This window comes from Scheffersomyces coipomensis, assembly GCF_036884675.1.
Source record: "Scheffersomyces coipomensis strain NRRL Y-17651 chromosome Unknown DFJ63scaffold_1, whole genome shotgun sequence".
NCBI classification, from domain to species: Eukaryota; Fungi; Ascomycota; class Pichiomycetes; order Serinales; family Debaryomycetaceae; genus Scheffersomyces; species Scheffersomyces coipomensis.
In genome coordinates, this window is record NW_027042892.1 from 1,863,096 (window position 1) to 1,880,656 (window position 17,561).

Genomic DNA, 17,561 nt, shown 5'->3' on the forward strand with positions numbered 1-17,561 from the left:
AAAATATTTTTAAAACATACATTGGTGCGCTACCTTGAGAGCGCTACCTTGTCTGCGCTACCTTAAGTACGCTACCTTGTCTGCGCTACCTTGTGTGCGCTACCGTATTCTCCGCAATTTCCTTACTAAATCCGAGCGAGAAATTGATTTGGATTTTGACTCATCGATTTTTTCGTTTTGCAATAAATTTTTATGATTGATGACAATTATTACCAATCTGACAATACAAAGATCAAAAATTCAGCCCCATTTTACAAATGAATCTAAATTAAACAACATAGAGATTACTAATAATAATAATTCATATTTCAGAATTGGATCTAAACATAAGATAATATGACAAATTGGTAGCATCTAAATTAGGATGCATGAGTTAAAATAATAAAACCGAGTTCCAAGTATCTACCTAATCAAGATATTACTAATCATGATAAGTGATTGGTTTGCAACCGTATATCTAAATGATAAAAGCTTTCTCTAAACTGGTAGCATGTTTCGTTGAGTATTATTGCACTTCAAAAATTTATACGCGGAAAATTTGAGTGATTTAATGGACAAGACAATATAGCTCAAGTAAGAGTCTAATGTTCAATAGATTGCAAGTTTATGTGTTATCTTAGTAGACCCCAAATCTGATATGAAAGTATGGTTGAATTCAGCTGGTTATAATATAAAATGATCAAAGTAGTGATAATAACTTCGACGCGATGATGTCAAGAATACTATAGAATTTTCTTAGATTAAAGAAGACACTAAACTTTACTACAAATTATTTTAAGGAACGGAAAAAACTGAAGCATTTATTTGCAAATCCTATAACCATAACCAAAAAAAAGAAAAGAAAAATGTAGAGTTGAAAAAGAACTATAATAAACGTATAATATCATAACAAGACCAGAATTGAACAAGATAGACAGGTAGATGAATAAGAATTACCCTCCAAAGGAAATATCAAACTAATAAACAATAAAAACACATAAAATGAGTTGGATCAACCTCTTTTAATAAGACTGAAATAGGCAGCTAAGAATGCAGCAACTACCACTCCAACAATGGTGATACCAAAACTATTTTGAACACCTACTCCTGGAGCAACTCCATTAACAGCTACATTAGCAGCATTAATATTATTTGCTTCCACTAATAATCTTGCTCTATCTTCTGGATCCAAACGATCAATATTATCAAGAATATTGATTGGTTTTTCATCATCAGCAATTGAGCTTTTAGAAGTATCATGATTATGTTCATTTTGTTTTTGTAATTGTTCTTGTTGTTTTATGAATTGATTATTTTCAATCACTAAATCAGGAAATAACTTTTTAAATCTGGGATTTTCATTAAGATTCCATTTCTTACTATCTCTAGCCAACTTCTTCTTTACACCAACACTTGTAACGATGGATCCAGTAGTAGATTCATCACCCGTCATAAAACTTAATAATCCGGTTAAAATGGTTGCCACACTCCAAGCAGGATTCCAAGTATCAGGATGATAATCACTCATCGAAAGACATAATCTGGTATTACAAGCAAATCTACCATTAGGAGTAATGATTGAAATCGATGGAGGTTTAAATGGATATTCAGTAGGGAATCTTAATATACCATGATATTGACCTAATTCAAAGGGAGTATTTGGAGGACCAGTTATTACATAATGCCATTCTAAGATATTTTCTTCATTAGGTTTAGCAATGATATAAGGAGGTGGATTGACTTGTATCGATTTATATTCTTTAGTTAATCTCTTTTGTGATTGTCTTGATGCCATTATGATTGTAGATAGATAATGATGATGTGTGATGTATTAGACGAAACCAACCCAAAAACAGAAAAGTGAGGAGGAGCAGTAATAAAGGGGGAAGAAAGATAAATAGAAAATCTCAAACGATGCAATATGGATTAAAATAGATTTGATAAGTAGATACTATGGTATGCGTATTCTATGCTATGATATGATATTTGATATGTATATTTGATAGTTGTAAGCAAACTGCTATTAGATATGTATTTCAAGGGTAATAAATATTTATTAATTTCCCAAAACTTTTGAGGTTTTGAATTCGAATTAAAAAGAAACTTCTTTTTTGGCATAAAGTACACGACTTGATAATGATTTTGCACACGACAAACAAATATCTCCAGATTAATATACCCCAGATTATACACTAATTACTACAATCTACATTAATTTACTTAAAATAACATGAATGTAAATAACTTTTTAAAATATCAATACTAAAAATAATGATGATGACTACTTCCCCTTTTGACCAACCGCCATGACTATACTACTTTCAATACAAAATAATTCGTCATTAGATTCATTCAATTTAGATGGTAATTCCCCTTTATGATATTTATCAATGATAGATTGAGGACAATGATCATGAATGAATCTACTAGGTTGCCAAATATAACTTTTAAATTCTCTTGCACTTGAAACATTATGTAATTGACAATAATCTCCTAAGGTTTCATTTAATGATGATAATTTCAATCCTCCCATATGTCTTACTGCTTGATTTGCAGTTGATGATTTTGTATTTATATGGTCTACATCTTCATTATAAAAATCAATAATGAAGATCCAACCTCCTGGAGTTAGGAATTCAACTAATTTCTTAGTAACATCTCGATAATTATCAAGATGATGATAAGAAATCGTACAAATAATAGCATCAAATTTATGATTAAACTTCCTCAATTCAGATTCAAATTTAGGATTAAGAATATCATAAATATATGAATTAATGGTGATTTGTTCTTGGTTCAAATGAATAAATTTTTCATTAAATTTATTTAAAAATGCTTCATTAACATCAATTCCAACTACTTCAGTAATTAGGGTGGTATGTTTTTCATCAATTAAATAAGGAATTAATTTAGTTGTAACTATTCCAGTACCACAAGCAAAATCTAATAATTTCATTCCTGGTTTAAATATCGAATGAGGAAATTTGGTTGAAAATGTATTAATGGGAGGTAAAGTATTGTCCAATGTGAAACCATTATTTGGTAGGGTAGGATCACCTAATACTGGTTCAGATTCATCTATAGTCTTTCTAGTTAAATTTAAAGGATTAAATTCTAATAATGTTTTCGAAAATAATAATGATAAAACAGTGGTTGTTTCTTGTAAATCATATTTTGAAGCAAATTCAGAATCAAATTGTTTAAGATTAGCAATTATAGCTTCTTGATGACTATTATGATTATTATTAGTTTCGGACATCGTAATTACAACCCTAAATGAATGAATGCATACATCTATAGTACCTAATCTAATCAACAATTACAATTTTTCAATTTCAGTTTTCGTTAAATTCTCCTAATAAAGTAAGATCCGACCCGTAACGAGGTTAAGTACTGCGGTGTGGATGTTAAGTTTCCGTTTACCGTTTTAAGACAAAATAAATACAAAAAGAGATTAAGACAATTATATAGTACTTTACTTGTAATTATATAATTAAACATATAATTGATGAAGTGGATCAGCTTGATTGGTTGGATAGATCTTAGAAACCGATACAGGTTGGTTATAGTTGTCACAATACATCAGTTTATAGATATCATCTGCTACAACTACCACTAATAGTTAGTGTATTTTATATACTAATTAAGTATAAACAAATCTTTCGCAACAAAAAAAAAGGAGTAACAATGAGGCTTTAGAATGAGTGAATGTTGTTTTATAGATAAGAGAATTGAAGTCTAGAAGCAACAGGAACAGACAAACAGTTCAGGAGGTCTTACACTATTATGATAAGATTATAACGGTTATCGTATAACTTTATATAGGAAAAGTATCCATTTAATCTGAGTGTGTCCTCCACCAAATCATACTACATCGAATGGAATGGAATGGGGGCAGACACATAAACAAACATACACAAATAGGAACTAAAGTGGACAATTCCGCCATATGTGTGCTCTTCTCTTCCATATAAACCTTTGAGTTAATATGCCTTAATTAGTTACTAATTAACTGTTTCATCTATCCTTACTCAATGCAATTATTGTCTGATCATATAAGATCAGTCCCTCCGCTTTTACTCATTAAAAGCGTAATTATTCCGAAAGGTGCCATACCATGTTCCCATTCTATTATATGAACTGTAAATATATGTCAAATTTAAAGCCAGGCGGAATACGCAGAATTATGGAATAAATTCTCATTTTAGGTCATAAAAGGCGGCGGCACCTATATTAACATTTTAAAAATTCATAGATAACATATTTACAGTCTACATTCACGTTGTCATCAGTAATCGATTAATTATTATATATAGGTAGAATTGTAATGTTATTTTTAAATCTTAATCATATACCTTTACTCTGTCATCGACGATCTTAAATCAAATACACTCTTCGTATAAACACTTTTATATATTTCTCACTATGGCTACTGCTAAATTACTTGAATCAATTCATGATAATAACACTGCTTTCAGATTACCTGAATCAGTCTATGATGATAATATTTCAAAAACTTATGCTTCAATTCTTTCCAAAACAAACTTGACTTCCACTGATGCTATTGAATTTGATCCATACAAACATTTAAGTTATTACAATACTCAAGCTTATCCTAATGCTAAATCAGATTATGATGCTACAAAGACCATCTCAATGGAACAATTGGGATTATCTCAACCTGATCAAATTTCCGAAACTGGAGTTAGTGATCCATTCCCATTATTTACGGAAGAAGCTGTTGAAATCATGAGACAAGAGATTTTAAATAAAGAAATCTTTATGAATTTTGCAAGATATAGTTATAGTTCAACGTCAGGAATGGATTGTGTTTTAAGAGGGTATGTTAAAAATGATGATAAAATCTCTACCCCTTTCATTTATAAAGCTTGGTCTCATCCAAAGACTATGGAATTAATCAATAAGAAAGCTGGAGTTGACTTAGAAATCATTATGGATTATGAAATTGCTCATGTTAATATCGCTATTAAAAATGATGCTATGGTTGAAAAAGAATTGGCTATTTATAACGCTAATAATAAAGTAACCAAAAACACTGAAGATATGCCAGCTGTTGTAGGATGGCATCGTGATTCTTATCCTTTTGTATGTGTATTGATGTTATCTGATACCACTAATATGATTGGAGGTGAAACTGGTTTAAAAACCGGTACTGGTGAAATTGCTGTTGTTCCAGGTCCAAAATTAGGTTCCGCTGCTATTTTACAAGGTCGTATGATTGAACATATTGCTAAATCCCCAATTGGAATGACAGAACGTATCACGATGGTTACATCTTATCGTGCTAAGGATCCGGTTAAAAAGGATACCTCTGTATTATCCACCGTCAAGCCAGAATTAAATTTCGGTTCCAGATTTCATGATTTTTATAATCAATGGATTGATTATCGTGTGGAATTAATTAAACAAAAATTAGATATTTTAAATAATACCAGTCGTGATGATAATGGGAAATTCCAAAAGGATGACGTTATGAATCAATTGAAAGAAATTGAAGCGTATGTGACAAAGACTTATAAGGAGATGGAAGTTTCACCTGAAGAATGGGCTAAAGCTCTTAAAAAACATCAAAGATTTGATTCTTTCAAATAAACTCCTCCTACTCTATTTCTTTCTTTCTTTCTATGATTGATCATTTCACTGGTTGAAATGAGTTTCTCTTCTTTCCTATATGTATGTATGTGTGTCTATACTTCAAATATAAAATTGTTATTAATAATTATAAATAAAATTGTATATATTTTTGGGAGACGGCAATGACTATATAATGATAATAACCAATGTTATTAGCAGAAAATATTAATAATAGTAATATATATAAAAAAAAGTATAATGATAAAAGTATAAGATAATGTAAATATAAAATATAAAAAATGTATACAAATAAAATTTAAAAATAGTGGAATTAAAAACGGAGATATTTTAACTCATGAAAGGGAATGAAAGATGAGTGAATATAACGTTCATTCAATCACTCTAGTAGAATTGAATTTAAAAGGTTTTGAACATTGACATAAAAGGTTTTTTTTTCCTATTGACAACATAATTTTGCCCAAAATCCTTTATTTTCTTCATATCCATTCATTCTACGTTGTTCATAAGGATCTTGAATTGGTGAATTATCATAATTTGGTTGATTTTTAATAGCTTGATTTGAATTAAAAATTTCTCCATCATGAGAATTATATACATTATTACCTAATCCTCCATTATTTTGACTTTCTTGTTTAATAGGTGGTAAAGGTCTATTAACCAAATGTTGTAATTTTTGTTGATGTAATTGAGCGGCTGATAATTGTTGTTGACCAGGTAATTGTTGTTGTAATTGTTGTTGAGAATTAAGTCCACCATTTTGTTGTTGAACTTGTTGTTGTTGAGCTTGTTGTTGTTGTTGTAATTGTTGTTGTTGAGCTTGTTGTTGAGTTTGATGTTGTCTTGATCTTCTTTGATCTCTATGTCTTCTTTCTCTTTCATTAGGAGGATTTGGATGACCATAACCATGTAAATTTGGTTTTTTATTTATTGATGCATCCCAACCTTTTCCACCATTAAGATGTAACCAATCATAATCATCATCACATGATTGACCTAAATCATCTAATACAGAAACTAATAACATTCTATATTCTTCATAAGCAGGTTCAGCATCAAATGGTAAACTTCTAACTGAATCTAAATATTCAGCAAATTGTCTTGGTAATCCATCACATAATGCAATTGCTGGAGTTGTTCTCTTTTTATCCCCAATTTTTTCATATTTTTGTTTATTAGTTGGAGCTTTTAAACCTTGCCATGGTAATTGACCTCTTAAAAAATAAAAGAAAACATGACCTAAAGCTTCTAAATCATCTCTTCTCAGTTGTTCTCTACCTAAATGAGTATTAATTGACATATATCTTGCAGTACCACTTAAAGATTTTTTTTCACGATAAGGAATATGTTGTTTAGTTCTTGGATCTCTATATTGTTTTGCCATACCAAAATCAATTAAATGAACATGATTTTCATCAGGTAAACCTTGTCTACCAATTAAAAAATTATCGGGTTTAATATCACGATAAATTAAATCATGACGATGAACATCTTCAACAAGAGTTAACATTTGAATGGCAATTTGTACCACTGTTTTAACTGAAAATCGACGACCACACCAATCAAATAAATCTTCTAATGATGGACCTAATAAATCAATAACTAAAATATTATGTAAACCTTCTTGACCAAAATAATAAGCATTTGGTATACCTTCACAACCTTGTAAATGTTTATAAGTTCTATATTCATCTCTTAATTGAGGAGCTTCAGTTTTTCTTGGTTCAAATTTAATAGCAACTGGAACACTATTTATTATATTTGTACCTTCAAATATAACCCCAAATGAACCTTCACCAATTTTTTTACCAATTTTATAATGTAAACCAACTACTGAATTATTATTTGAATTTGAATTTGAATTTGAATTTTGATTATTATTGATATTGGTGGCGGTATTATTATTACTGGTAGTTGAAGCTATATTATTATTTGAAGTTGAAGGTTGATGAGAAGCAACGGCAGCAGCCAAAGCGGCAGGATTTGATGATATTTGGGCTCTACTCATATTGAAATTAGATTTGATATTACTATTGAATTAGGGGTGATTTGAATATTTGGAAATAGGAATGAACAAATTAAACGGTTAAAAATGAAATGCTGATAATGACAAAGGATGAAAGGGAAATGGAGGGAATGATTTAATAGTTATGAAAAAGATGGAATAAGAGGACAGGAGGCGTGGATTCAATATGGGATGAGATGAGATGAGATGGTATGAGTTGATGAATGGGAAGATGAATGATGTGGTTAATGTATTATGGTTGATTAAAAAGTAGCGATTGAAATTAAAAGCTGCACTTGATATCAATTGGATGAATGAATTGATTAATTGATGGGAATGGAATGGGAGGGGGGAATGAGTTAAGAGTAGGATAAATCAATCAATAAGGCTGTGGTCAGATGGTGTGATGATTGAATCTGATGGATTGATTGGATGGATTAACTAAAGTGATGGGATGGATTGATGGATTAAATGTTTAAAAAGTAAAAGTGTTGTAAAACTGATTGGATGAAAATGTTGTCGTCTGAAAGAAAGAAAAAAAAAAAAAAAAAGCTGAGTGAGTGAGACTAACTGAACAAAAATAGACACTCTCTCACACTCACACATTTAAGAGACAGATCACTTTTTTTTTTTGTCCAAACCACAAAACAAAACTGAAAGAGGAATTTTTAATTTTAAAGTGTAGATCTAGACTATAAAGGAGTAGTACGAGGGAAGGCGGGACAAACAGACATGGATTGACTAAGACGTCAGAGTTGTAGATTGTCACATTAATTATGACTATTAAGATCACACTAGTGATCTTTTGTTGATCTACATATAATGATTAAAGCAGTTATATATATATGTGTAGACGGTATTGTCAGTCGTATTATATGCACCACTATAATCTACATCCGACTTGTCACATCTAGATAGTTATCCCTTTCACTAATTCACTACATATTAACTCTGAAATCCTCTCTTGTATGTTTTACTGTACTTTATCAGAATACAAGTCACTTTCTATCCAATCATTGAACCCATTCAACTTTTTTTTCTATCTAACGTTTATAAGAGATAATAATATTTTTAATCATAGCTATATTTGCTCAAGCCTCAGTAGTAAATATAACTCAAGCTGAGCTGTTTATAACATTCAGCGAGTCATTATTGTTACAACCAGAAACAAATAGGACTTTGGATGAGAATGGTATTGATGCTATTGTATCAGATTGTTATATTGAAGTTAAAGGAACATTCAGTTATGAATTATCAGGCAATTCATATTTTGAACAGAGACTTTTAGGAAGTATAAATTTGAACATAGAGGCATTGCCGACACTAATAGAAAGTACATGGTCGAACACTATACCTATTTGGTTTAGACACAATGATCTTGATGAAGCAAAACATGGAGTATTCATAAAAGGAAGCGTTATATGGTAGTTATCCTCTTATATGCACTACTATCATTATCGCTATTCTCACTATAATCTACATCCGACTCGTTAATTTACTATAGCATACGGCAATATATCTATATAAAATTAATTACACAAATCAAATCAAATCAAATCCAACTTTATAATCAACTTGACTTAATTGACAACCCACTGATTCATCCCTCCTTTTTGGTTATTTATTATGTTTTAAAAGCATTGATAATACATCCATGTCTTCGTCTACTTCTATGTAATACCTAAAAATACATATAAATGACGATATAAACTAATATTCGGTATCTATATATATAATCAATAATTAATTTTATCTGATCTCCTCTCCTACCTGCCTCATTCTCATAGTCAAATTCAGTTTAACTGTCGTCTCTTCTTTTTCTTAATCTTTTTGTTGTTGTGTTTTTATTTACTATTTTTAGTTAACCTAATAATAACCTGAAATTATATCTATTAGTATATGACTAATATGTACCATATCTCAATAGTTACCTATTAAAGATATATTATTCATTATTATTCGTATATTATATATATATATATGGGTGGGTGGGGGTCACTGAATTTTCTCTATAAATATTGCGGTGTGGGTGTCCTTTTTTACCATATTCAAGTGGGGTATCCATTTGAAACCTAAATTTCACTTGACTCAAGAGTGTACCTTATAGAACAATTTTGATAGTACAGATGGAGTTTAGCATGCTACATAGAATGTATCATCCCCATTACTCACCAATCCTACTTGACAACTACATTATAAGCATTTTTTACACCTGTTTCTTAATTCTCCTAAAATTACCCGCTGAGATTTTTATATTTTTCTTACAATATGTTCCAAAATCAATTTAAAAACAATAACAATTTAAAAATATCAAATTTTTTTCTTATATTCTTTTTAACTAAATAAAATATCTATTCCTAATTCAAAGATAATCCTAATGATTCTCTTTGAGATTTAGATTCAGGATCAAAATTTGGAATTTCAGCTAAGGATGTAACTCTAGTTCCATGTCTTGCATCTAAACCCTCATGATCCCAAACTGCAAAATGTTGAGAAATTCTATTATCCCATAATGCAGATGTACCTAATCCTTCCTTGGATGGTTTCCAATTGAATCTAACTTGAATATCTAAATTCTTTTCATAGACAGAGTATAAATAATCTAAGATAACTTTTGATTCATCTGGTTCTAGTCCAACAATTCTAAGTGTCATTGAACGATTAACATAGAGTGATTTCCAACCAGTAGCAGGATGAGTTCTAACGATAGGATGTTCTCTTTCAATATATTTTGGACCTTTTAATGGATTTTCACGATCAATATATTGATGAGCACTTCTGTAAATAGCGGTCTTACCATCTAAAAACTTTTGGAATGATGGAGATAATTTATCATAAGCGGCATAACCAGATGCCCATAAAGTATCACCACCAACTTTTGGAATAGTATCATTATGTAAATGAGTGATACCTGCTGGTTGATGTTCATGAACTAAATCAGTATGCCATTGAGAATTACCTCCAATAGCTTTCTTAAAAGTTAACCCTAAACCATATTTTTCACGGAAATAATCTTGCCAAATAACAGAAATTCCATCTAATTCTTCATTAATTCTTGGAACTTGAGGATGAACTTCAACTTGTCCCCAATAATGACCTAATTCCAATTGTTTTTGAGGACTTAAATCTTGATCTCTGAAAAATACAACAACTCTTTCAGCAATTAATAAAGCTAATTCATCCTTTTGTTTATCATTTAAATCAGATAATTGTAATCCAACAATTTCAGTACCAATATGTTTAGTTAAATGAATAACATCCTTAGCAGCTCCGAATAAAGCTTTCTTTTCTGGATCAGCATTCTTACCTCTTTCAATATATGGATAATCTTGTTCTCTAATTTTATATGCTTCATCGACAAATTTTGGAATCTTGTCATTTTCAGGAATATAAGGATATCCTTTACTTATATCAACTCCATGTCTAGCATATCTAGCCTTAGTAGCTTCTGGCAATCCTTCAATCCAAGATCCAGAATATCCAACTTTAACATCACCTTTGAATGATGAATGGCCAATTGGTTTTAAAGAGGCTAATTTTTGAATAGTATTTTCTAATTCTTGCTCCGTTGTAGGAGTAGCTTTGGTAGTTGCTGCAGATGGTGACATTATTGTGGTAATGATATATCTAGTATATATCTAGTAAATTGAAAAGAAACAACAGAAGAATGAAAGAATTATTAAAACCTATTTATAATATTTCAAAATAATACCGACAATTGAAAAATCAAACTTATCGGAACTTACCTAATATAACCCTTGCTTATTAATTATATCAATTGAATAATAATTAAAAATTGTTATATATATAAAATGTGGAGAGGGGGAGAGCATGAGAGAAAGCCACATATAATAATTTGTCGGGATAATCCATACAAATTCCTGATAATGCTTGTACAATTTATTCATAATAATTTAGTGTAATGGATAAGAAGGATACTCGGCAGGATATCAGGAGCGAGCGGTAAAGGTCATGACAACTCAGGTCTTAGAAATCATTGTTATAGCTTGCAGGGGGCCCAGTTTGATTTTGATTGATTTTACTTGATTTCTGTGGCTTTATCAAAATTGACGTTATCGCAGTTGTATTTCGAAATTTTTTGATGCAAATTTAAAGAAGCGCATTTCTTTGTGTCATGGGCTGTTTTCACGTACACAGAATCAGTTACGAATCGATATATATATCTAATTACAATTATAATTGAAGTTACATTGATCACTACTCAAGATGATTAAAAAGCACTTGATATATTTTTTTGGTTTTAATTTTAAATAATAATGTAATTCTTTTTATATCTTTTAAAAATAATATGCGATAAAACATGCTTGTACGTCTTATATCTACACCATTTCTAACTAATTCAAAGATAATCCTAATGATTCTCTTTGAGATTTGGATTCAGGATCAAAGTATGGAATTTCAGCTAAGGATGTAACTCTCGTACCATGTCTTGCTTCTAAGCCTTCATGATCCCAGACAGCATTATGTTGAGAAATTCTATTATCCCAAATTGCTGAAGTTCCAAATCCTTCTTTAGTTGGAGCCCAATTGAATCTAACTTGAATATCTAAATTCCTTTCAAAGATTGAAAATAAGTAATCTAAGATAACTTTTGATTCATCTGGTTCTAATCCAACAATTCTAACTGTCATGGATCTGTTAACATAAAGTGATTTCCATCCAGTAGCTGGGTGAGTTCTAATAATAGGATGTTCTCTTTCAATAAATTTTGGACCTTTTAATGGATTTTCACGATCAATATATTGATGAGCACTTCTGTAAATAGCAGTCTTACCATCTAAAAACTTTTGGAATGATGGAGATAATTTATCATAAGCGGCATAACCAGATGCCCATAAAGTATCACCACCAACTTTTGGAATAGTATCATTATGTAAATGAGTGATTCCAGCAGGTTGTTTCTCATGAACTAAATCAGTATGCCATTGAGAATTGCCAATTCTGGAATTTTTAAAAGATAATGGTAAACCATTATTTCTATTATAATCAGACCAAATAACTGAAATTCCATCAACTAATCTTGGAGCTTGAGCATGAACTTCAACTTGTCCCCAATAATGACCTAATTCCAATTGTTTTTGAGGACTTAAATCTTGATCTCTGAAAAATACAACAACTCTTTCAGCAATTAATAAAGCTAATTCATCCTTTTGTTTATCATTTAAATCAGATAATTGTAATCCAACAATTTCAGTACCAAGATGTTTAGTTAAATGAATAACATCCTTAGCAGCTCCGAATAAAGCTTTCTTTTCTGGATCAGCATTCTTACCTCTTTCAATATATGGATATTCTTCCTCTCTAATTTGAAAAGCTTCATCGACAAATTTTGGAATTTGATCAAATGGAGGTTTAGTAGGATATCCCTTTGATAAATCGACATTATGTCTTTCAAATCTCTTACGAGCAGATTCAGGTAATTGATCTAAAGCATCAATTCCATTACCTTTAATATGTTTCTCAGTATAGTTACCTCTACTGATTGGCTTTAAAGATGCTAATTTTCTAACAACTTGTTCGATTTCTTCTTGTGATTGTGATTGTGGAGTTGCGACAGTTGGAGCCATTGTGGATTTCGTTATTTTCTGTCTTGGTATGGGTAATAATATAATTAAAATAAAAAGATTATCAAATCAATTGAATACTTGAAAAATAAATGACAATCTCACTTATACTTATACATTAACAGATTACTAATCCAGATCAAACCTCCTTATGAACATTATTGCTTAAAGCGGATTATTATTACTTTGTCAATCAATATGGAGGGGTGAATTCATTTTAAAAAGGTGTGGCTGCAACATTTTTCTGATTGCCCCGTTTATCGCAAGTTTTGATTTGCGCTCCCGCTGTACATACACACTTTTTTTTATCTATGATCTAATTGAATTTATAAATAACTTCATTAATCCACCACAACAGTAATAATGGGTATGAGCTTTTGGTGAATTCTAATTTAATAAAGTTTGACTGAGTCTTAATGGGTTTAATGGCTTAGATGTTTACATCCGAATCACAATATCATTCTGATATATTTCTCAGCAAGTTGTTGTTACAAGTGTTTTGAGAAATACAGCTAATATATATTAAGTGAATTGAATAGGACGGGCTAAAACTTCCCTTTTGATATCTCTATATAAAGTTGAAATGCAACGAAAAATAGTATACATTCATTCATCACACGTATAAACCTATACATAAAATACACAATTTGAAAATTTAAAAATTACAGCAAGAACATATCTAATGTCTGTCTTGATAAGTGAATTGAGGGTTTGATTCAATCAATTCTTCAACTTTATCTTCCATATATCGAGTCACTTTCTGATACGAAGCGTTATGACCAATCATTTTACTCCAAGCTGCTAAATGAGGGTAAGCTTTAACCAAGTCTCTTTTATCTCTAGTAATTTCTTTCACACCTTCTAAATTATCAAATATATTTTCATAAATTGGAAATGTCATTATAACATCAGCTCCACTTAATTTATCACCCACAAAGAATCCAGTTCCTTCCTTTTCTAGTTCTCTATCTAAAAATTCCATAAATAAATACCATTCATGAATATAATAACCATTATTTAATCCTTTTGAAACTAAATTGGTAACTTTCTTTAATCCAAATGGTGCTATTTCTTTAGCAATAGAATTTATAAGTAGAGTTATCCAAAGTCCTTGCAATGAACCTTCAGCAAAATGCAAGAAATAATCCACTTTCAATTGATCTCTATCATCCTTTGGAGTTAATAATTTCTTATGATCATAATTCTTTAAAATGTATTGAATTATAAACCCAGTTTCAGCCAATGTTAATGGTTCTCTACCATCAGCAAAAATAATATCAACCACAGGAGCTTTTCCTGTTGGATGGGCATTGAATAACTCTTTGGGTCCTCTCCAAGTTCCAGGATGTCTAAGGTATACTTTAACTTCATAGTCTAATTCCAAAAGATCAAATAACCATAATATTCTATGAGATCTGGACTCATCAAGCCTAATGAAATGAGTTAGTAATTTCAAGTCACTATCGTTTCATTTCAAAACATGGGGTGCATACATACCAATGTAATATGAACTTGTCTTCGTTAACGGCTGGTGACATTGTTGTATTGTCTGGATATTATATAATGGCCTTTTCTTAACGAGAATTTTGCTTTCTTTAGTTGAAACACACTCGTTCACTTCCTTTGTTCAAGATCCAGATTCCATTATCCATTTATATGTTTCCATCTGCTACCCCCTTATCAATTTAATTCATGACAATTTGACTTAAGTAGACATACTAAAGTTATAAAATTACTAAAAGCGAATTGCCTAATTAGGAAATATAAAATTTTTGCGGGGCTACATAGGAGGCGAAAAATCAGAGCTTAATGAGGAAGTTGAACTAAATCGTAAGGATTTAACAGAAGCCCAATTAGGCAAAATCGGTTCCTACCTATACGTGGGGTTTAGACTATTTAGTAAATTAGGTTCGTGCATTTTTTTATGTTAATATCTATCTAGATATATAAATCAAATCTTTGTGGTTGGGTCAAGTTCAGCAATCTTTTTATTGGCTCTAATGAGCTTTGGTTCCTTAACAATTTCTTGAGCCCATTGAAATAAGTGTGGGAAACGATCAAATACTGAAGGAATGGTAGCAAATATCGATTTAGATCTCTCAGCATCGCTAAAGATATTAGAGTAAATTGGAAAATATAAGATCATGTCAGCTCCTGAAACCTTTTCTCCTAAAAAGTATTTACTGCCTGCTTCATGTTGCGTTTTGATTTTACCTTCTAAGAAATCCAAACTAGCTAATAAATGGGGTTCATAATATCCTTTATTAATGGCGCCTAAAACCATACTAACAAGAAATCTAAATCCCCATGGTACTTTAGTCGTAGTGATATAATGGATGACAAGTGAAACTAAATCTGGTTGCAATGTACCTTCAGCGAAATGTAAATAGAAGCCAAGTTCTTCCTTATCGTCATCATTGAGTGGTGCAAGCTTTCTTTTTGGATCAAAGTTTTCAAGCAAATATTGAAAGATATGACCACTTTCAGCAAGGTATCTAGTTTTACCATTGGTGATGATTTCAAGAACTGGTGATCTACCTAAAGGATGCAACGCAACCAATTCTGGTGGTGAATAAACTCCATCAATTCTGTTGTAAATTTTTACCTCGTAATCAACTTCTAATTCTTCTAATAACCATACTAGTCTTTGGGATCTTGATTGGGATAACCTAATTAGATTCGTTAGTATTAATAATTTAATTAAGGTTATATTTTGACGTAAACTTACCAATGTAAAATAAGCTTTGAAGCTGTCATTGGGATTCGATTTTGATTTTAATTTCTATTCTACTCAATTGAATTGAATTGATGTCTAATTACTAACAACTTTCTCATCAAATATGGAAATTGCCACTCATATATATACTATTTAAAGAGACAATAACTTTACATTGGATGCAAATTTTAAGGGCCTTATGGTTCTAGTAGTATTTTATTATGACCGAAAATATTCAATATGGGTCACTCTCGGTCATAAAATTTTTTGGGTGAATCACATTTTTATAATTACCAGTATATTGATAGTTGTTTTGGTCACTAATGAAATATATATAACACCGAGAGGTACAATGTATATGTATATTAATCGCTTTCAGATTCGTTTCAGTAGTTATGAAAGAGTTTTGTAATATTTACTAATCTGTTCATGAAATTTACTAAACCTAATCGAACGTCACTCTTCAACAAGAGATCATCTATCGAACTACAGTTGGAAGAACGGTGTTTCAGAACCTATGTATAATAAGCAAATAGTTTTAATATTAATAAAGAATTAGAATATATTATTGTTTACAATTTTGCGTCTTTGTCATGGGCAGCTATCACTTCATTGGCTTTAATAAGCTTTGCTTCGTTAACAACTTCTTCCGACCATTCAGACAAGTGAGGGAAACGATCAGCAATTGATTCAACTGTACTGAATTGTGATTTTGCTCTTACTGGGTCGCTGAAAATACCACTATATATTGGGAAATATAAAATAATATCTGCTCCTGAGAGTTTATGACCCACTAAATATTTACTTCCCGCTTCATGTTGAGCTTTAAGTTTAGTTTCTAAAAAGTCCAAATTAGCTAACGCATGTGGTTCGTAATAACCTTTGTTGAGTGCACCAACTACCATAGCCGTAAGATATTGAAATCCCCATGGAGCTCTTCTTTTTGAAACATTGTTAACGAAAAGTGCAACTAAATCAGGTTGTAAACTACCCTCAGCGTAATGTAAGTAGAAGTCAACTTCTTCTTTATCATCTTCATTAGCAGGTGTAAGCTTTCCAGGGGTATCGTATTTATCAAGCAAATATTGCATTATATGACCACTTTCAGCAAGAAATCTACTTTTACCATTAGTAATGACTTCAAGAACAGGAGATCTACCTAATGGATGTAACTTGAGCAACTCGGGAGGAGCACGATAAGCTGCAGTTCTATGATATATTTTCACATCATATTCAACTTCCAATTCTTCCAATAACCAAACAATTCTTTGTGCTCTTGATTGAGCTAACCTATTTCAGAAGTTAGTAAGTCTGTTGGTATTCGCGCTTTAAAACATACATACCAGTGTAAAATAAGTTTTGAATTCGCCATTGTGATGTCAATTGTAGTATTGAAGTCAATTGTAGAGTAATTAATTCTGTATCTTAATAAAGTGGGGAATCTTCTTTATATATTAAAAATATACTGGTGAACACAAGGTATATCTGTACATTTACGATAGAATTAAGTTATCCGCCACAAAGCCTACTTAGATCGAAGCATAGAATTTATGTGTAGAAACCGCGGATATGTGCCACCGATAATCTTTAACTTTAAAGTTACATCTAGCATTTGGTGATTCATCATTTCATTGTTCAATATATACGTAAATATAAATATAAA

General features: G+C 30.8%; 8 protein-coding genes across 8 annotated transcripts; 1 reads left to right on the top strand and 7 right to left on the bottom strand. All coding sequences in view use genetic code 12, as the record gives it.

Annotated features, from left to right (window-relative positions):
* Nucleotides 1-785: 785 nt before the first annotated feature.
* Nucleotides 786-2,017, bottom strand: DFJ63DRAFT_28485 (E2 ubiquitin-conjugating protein). The gene has a single exon (XM_064904848.1). It carries the CDS (start codon nucleotides 1,772-1,774, stop codon nucleotides 992-994), a length of 783 nt encoding a protein of 260 aa, XP_064765005.1. The 5' UTR covers nucleotides 1,775-2,017; the 3' UTR covers nucleotides 786-991.
* A 243-nt stretch (nucleotides 2,018-2,260) lies between these two features.
* Nucleotides 2,261-3,238, bottom strand: DFJ63DRAFT_333148 (class I SAM-dependent methyltransferase; the record flags this gene model as incomplete). The annotated part of the gene is made up of 1 exon (XM_064907807.1): nucleotides 2,261-3,238. One exon carries the CDS (start codon nucleotides 3,236-3,238, stop codon nucleotides 2,261-2,263), a length of 978 nt encoding a protein of 325 aa, XP_064765006.1.
* A 1,166-nt stretch (nucleotides 3,239-4,404) lies between these two features.
* On the top strand, nucleotides 4,405-5,592 carry DFJ63DRAFT_310814 (uncharacterized protein; the record flags this gene model as incomplete). The annotated part of the gene is made up of 1 exon (XM_064905650.1): nucleotides 4,405-5,592. One exon carries the CDS (start codon nucleotides 4,405-4,407, stop codon nucleotides 5,590-5,592), a length of 1,188 nt encoding a protein of 395 aa, XP_064765007.1.
* Nucleotides 5,593-5,711: 119 nt separating this feature from the next.
* On the bottom strand, nucleotides 5,712-7,600 carry YCK2 (serine/threonine protein kinase; the record flags this gene model as incomplete). The annotated part of the gene is made up of 2 exons (XM_064907587.1): nucleotides 5,712-6,288; nucleotides 6,349-7,600. The coding sequence occupies 2 exons, from the start codon at nucleotides 7,598-7,600 to the stop codon at nucleotides 6,032-6,034; spliced, it is 1,509 nt and encodes a 502-aa protein (XP_064765008.1). The 3' UTR covers nucleotides 5,712-6,031.
* Nucleotides 7,601-9,478: 1,878 nt separating this feature from the next.
* On the bottom strand, nucleotides 9,479-11,578 carry DFJ63DRAFT_30453 (TauD/TfdA dioxygenase family protein). The gene has a single exon (XM_064905481.1). It carries the CDS (start codon nucleotides 11,203-11,205, stop codon nucleotides 9,955-9,957), a length of 1,251 nt encoding a protein of 416 aa, XP_064765009.1. The 5' UTR covers nucleotides 11,206-11,578; the 3' UTR covers nucleotides 9,479-9,954.
* On the bottom strand, nucleotides 11,579-13,523 carry DFJ63DRAFT_30452 (TauD/TfdA dioxygenase family protein). The gene has a single exon (XM_064905480.1). It carries the CDS (start codon nucleotides 13,183-13,185, stop codon nucleotides 11,953-11,955), a length of 1,233 nt encoding a protein of 410 aa, XP_064765010.1. The 5' UTR covers nucleotides 13,186-13,523; the 3' UTR covers nucleotides 11,579-11,952.
* On the bottom strand, nucleotides 13,524-14,926 carry GTT13 (Gtt13p). The gene is made up of 2 exons (XM_064905479.1): nucleotides 14,680-14,926; nucleotides 13,524-14,612 (listed from the first exon to the last, which is right to left on the bottom strand). The coding sequence occupies exons 1-2, from the start codon at nucleotides 14,718-14,720 to the stop codon at nucleotides 13,862-13,864; spliced, it is 792 nt and encodes a 263-aa protein (XP_064765011.1). The 5' UTR covers nucleotides 14,721-14,926; the 3' UTR covers nucleotides 13,524-13,861.
* On the bottom strand, nucleotides 14,927-16,122 carry DFJ63DRAFT_30502 (glutathione S-transferase). The gene is made up of 2 exons (XM_064905485.1): nucleotides 15,911-16,122; nucleotides 14,927-15,851 (listed from the first exon to the last, which is right to left on the bottom strand). The coding sequence occupies exons 1-2, from the start codon at nucleotides 15,937-15,939 to the stop codon at nucleotides 15,134-15,136; spliced, it is 747 nt and encodes a 248-aa protein (XP_064765012.1). The 5' UTR covers nucleotides 15,940-16,122; the 3' UTR covers nucleotides 14,927-15,133.
* Nucleotides 16,123-17,561: the final 1,439 nt, after the last annotated feature.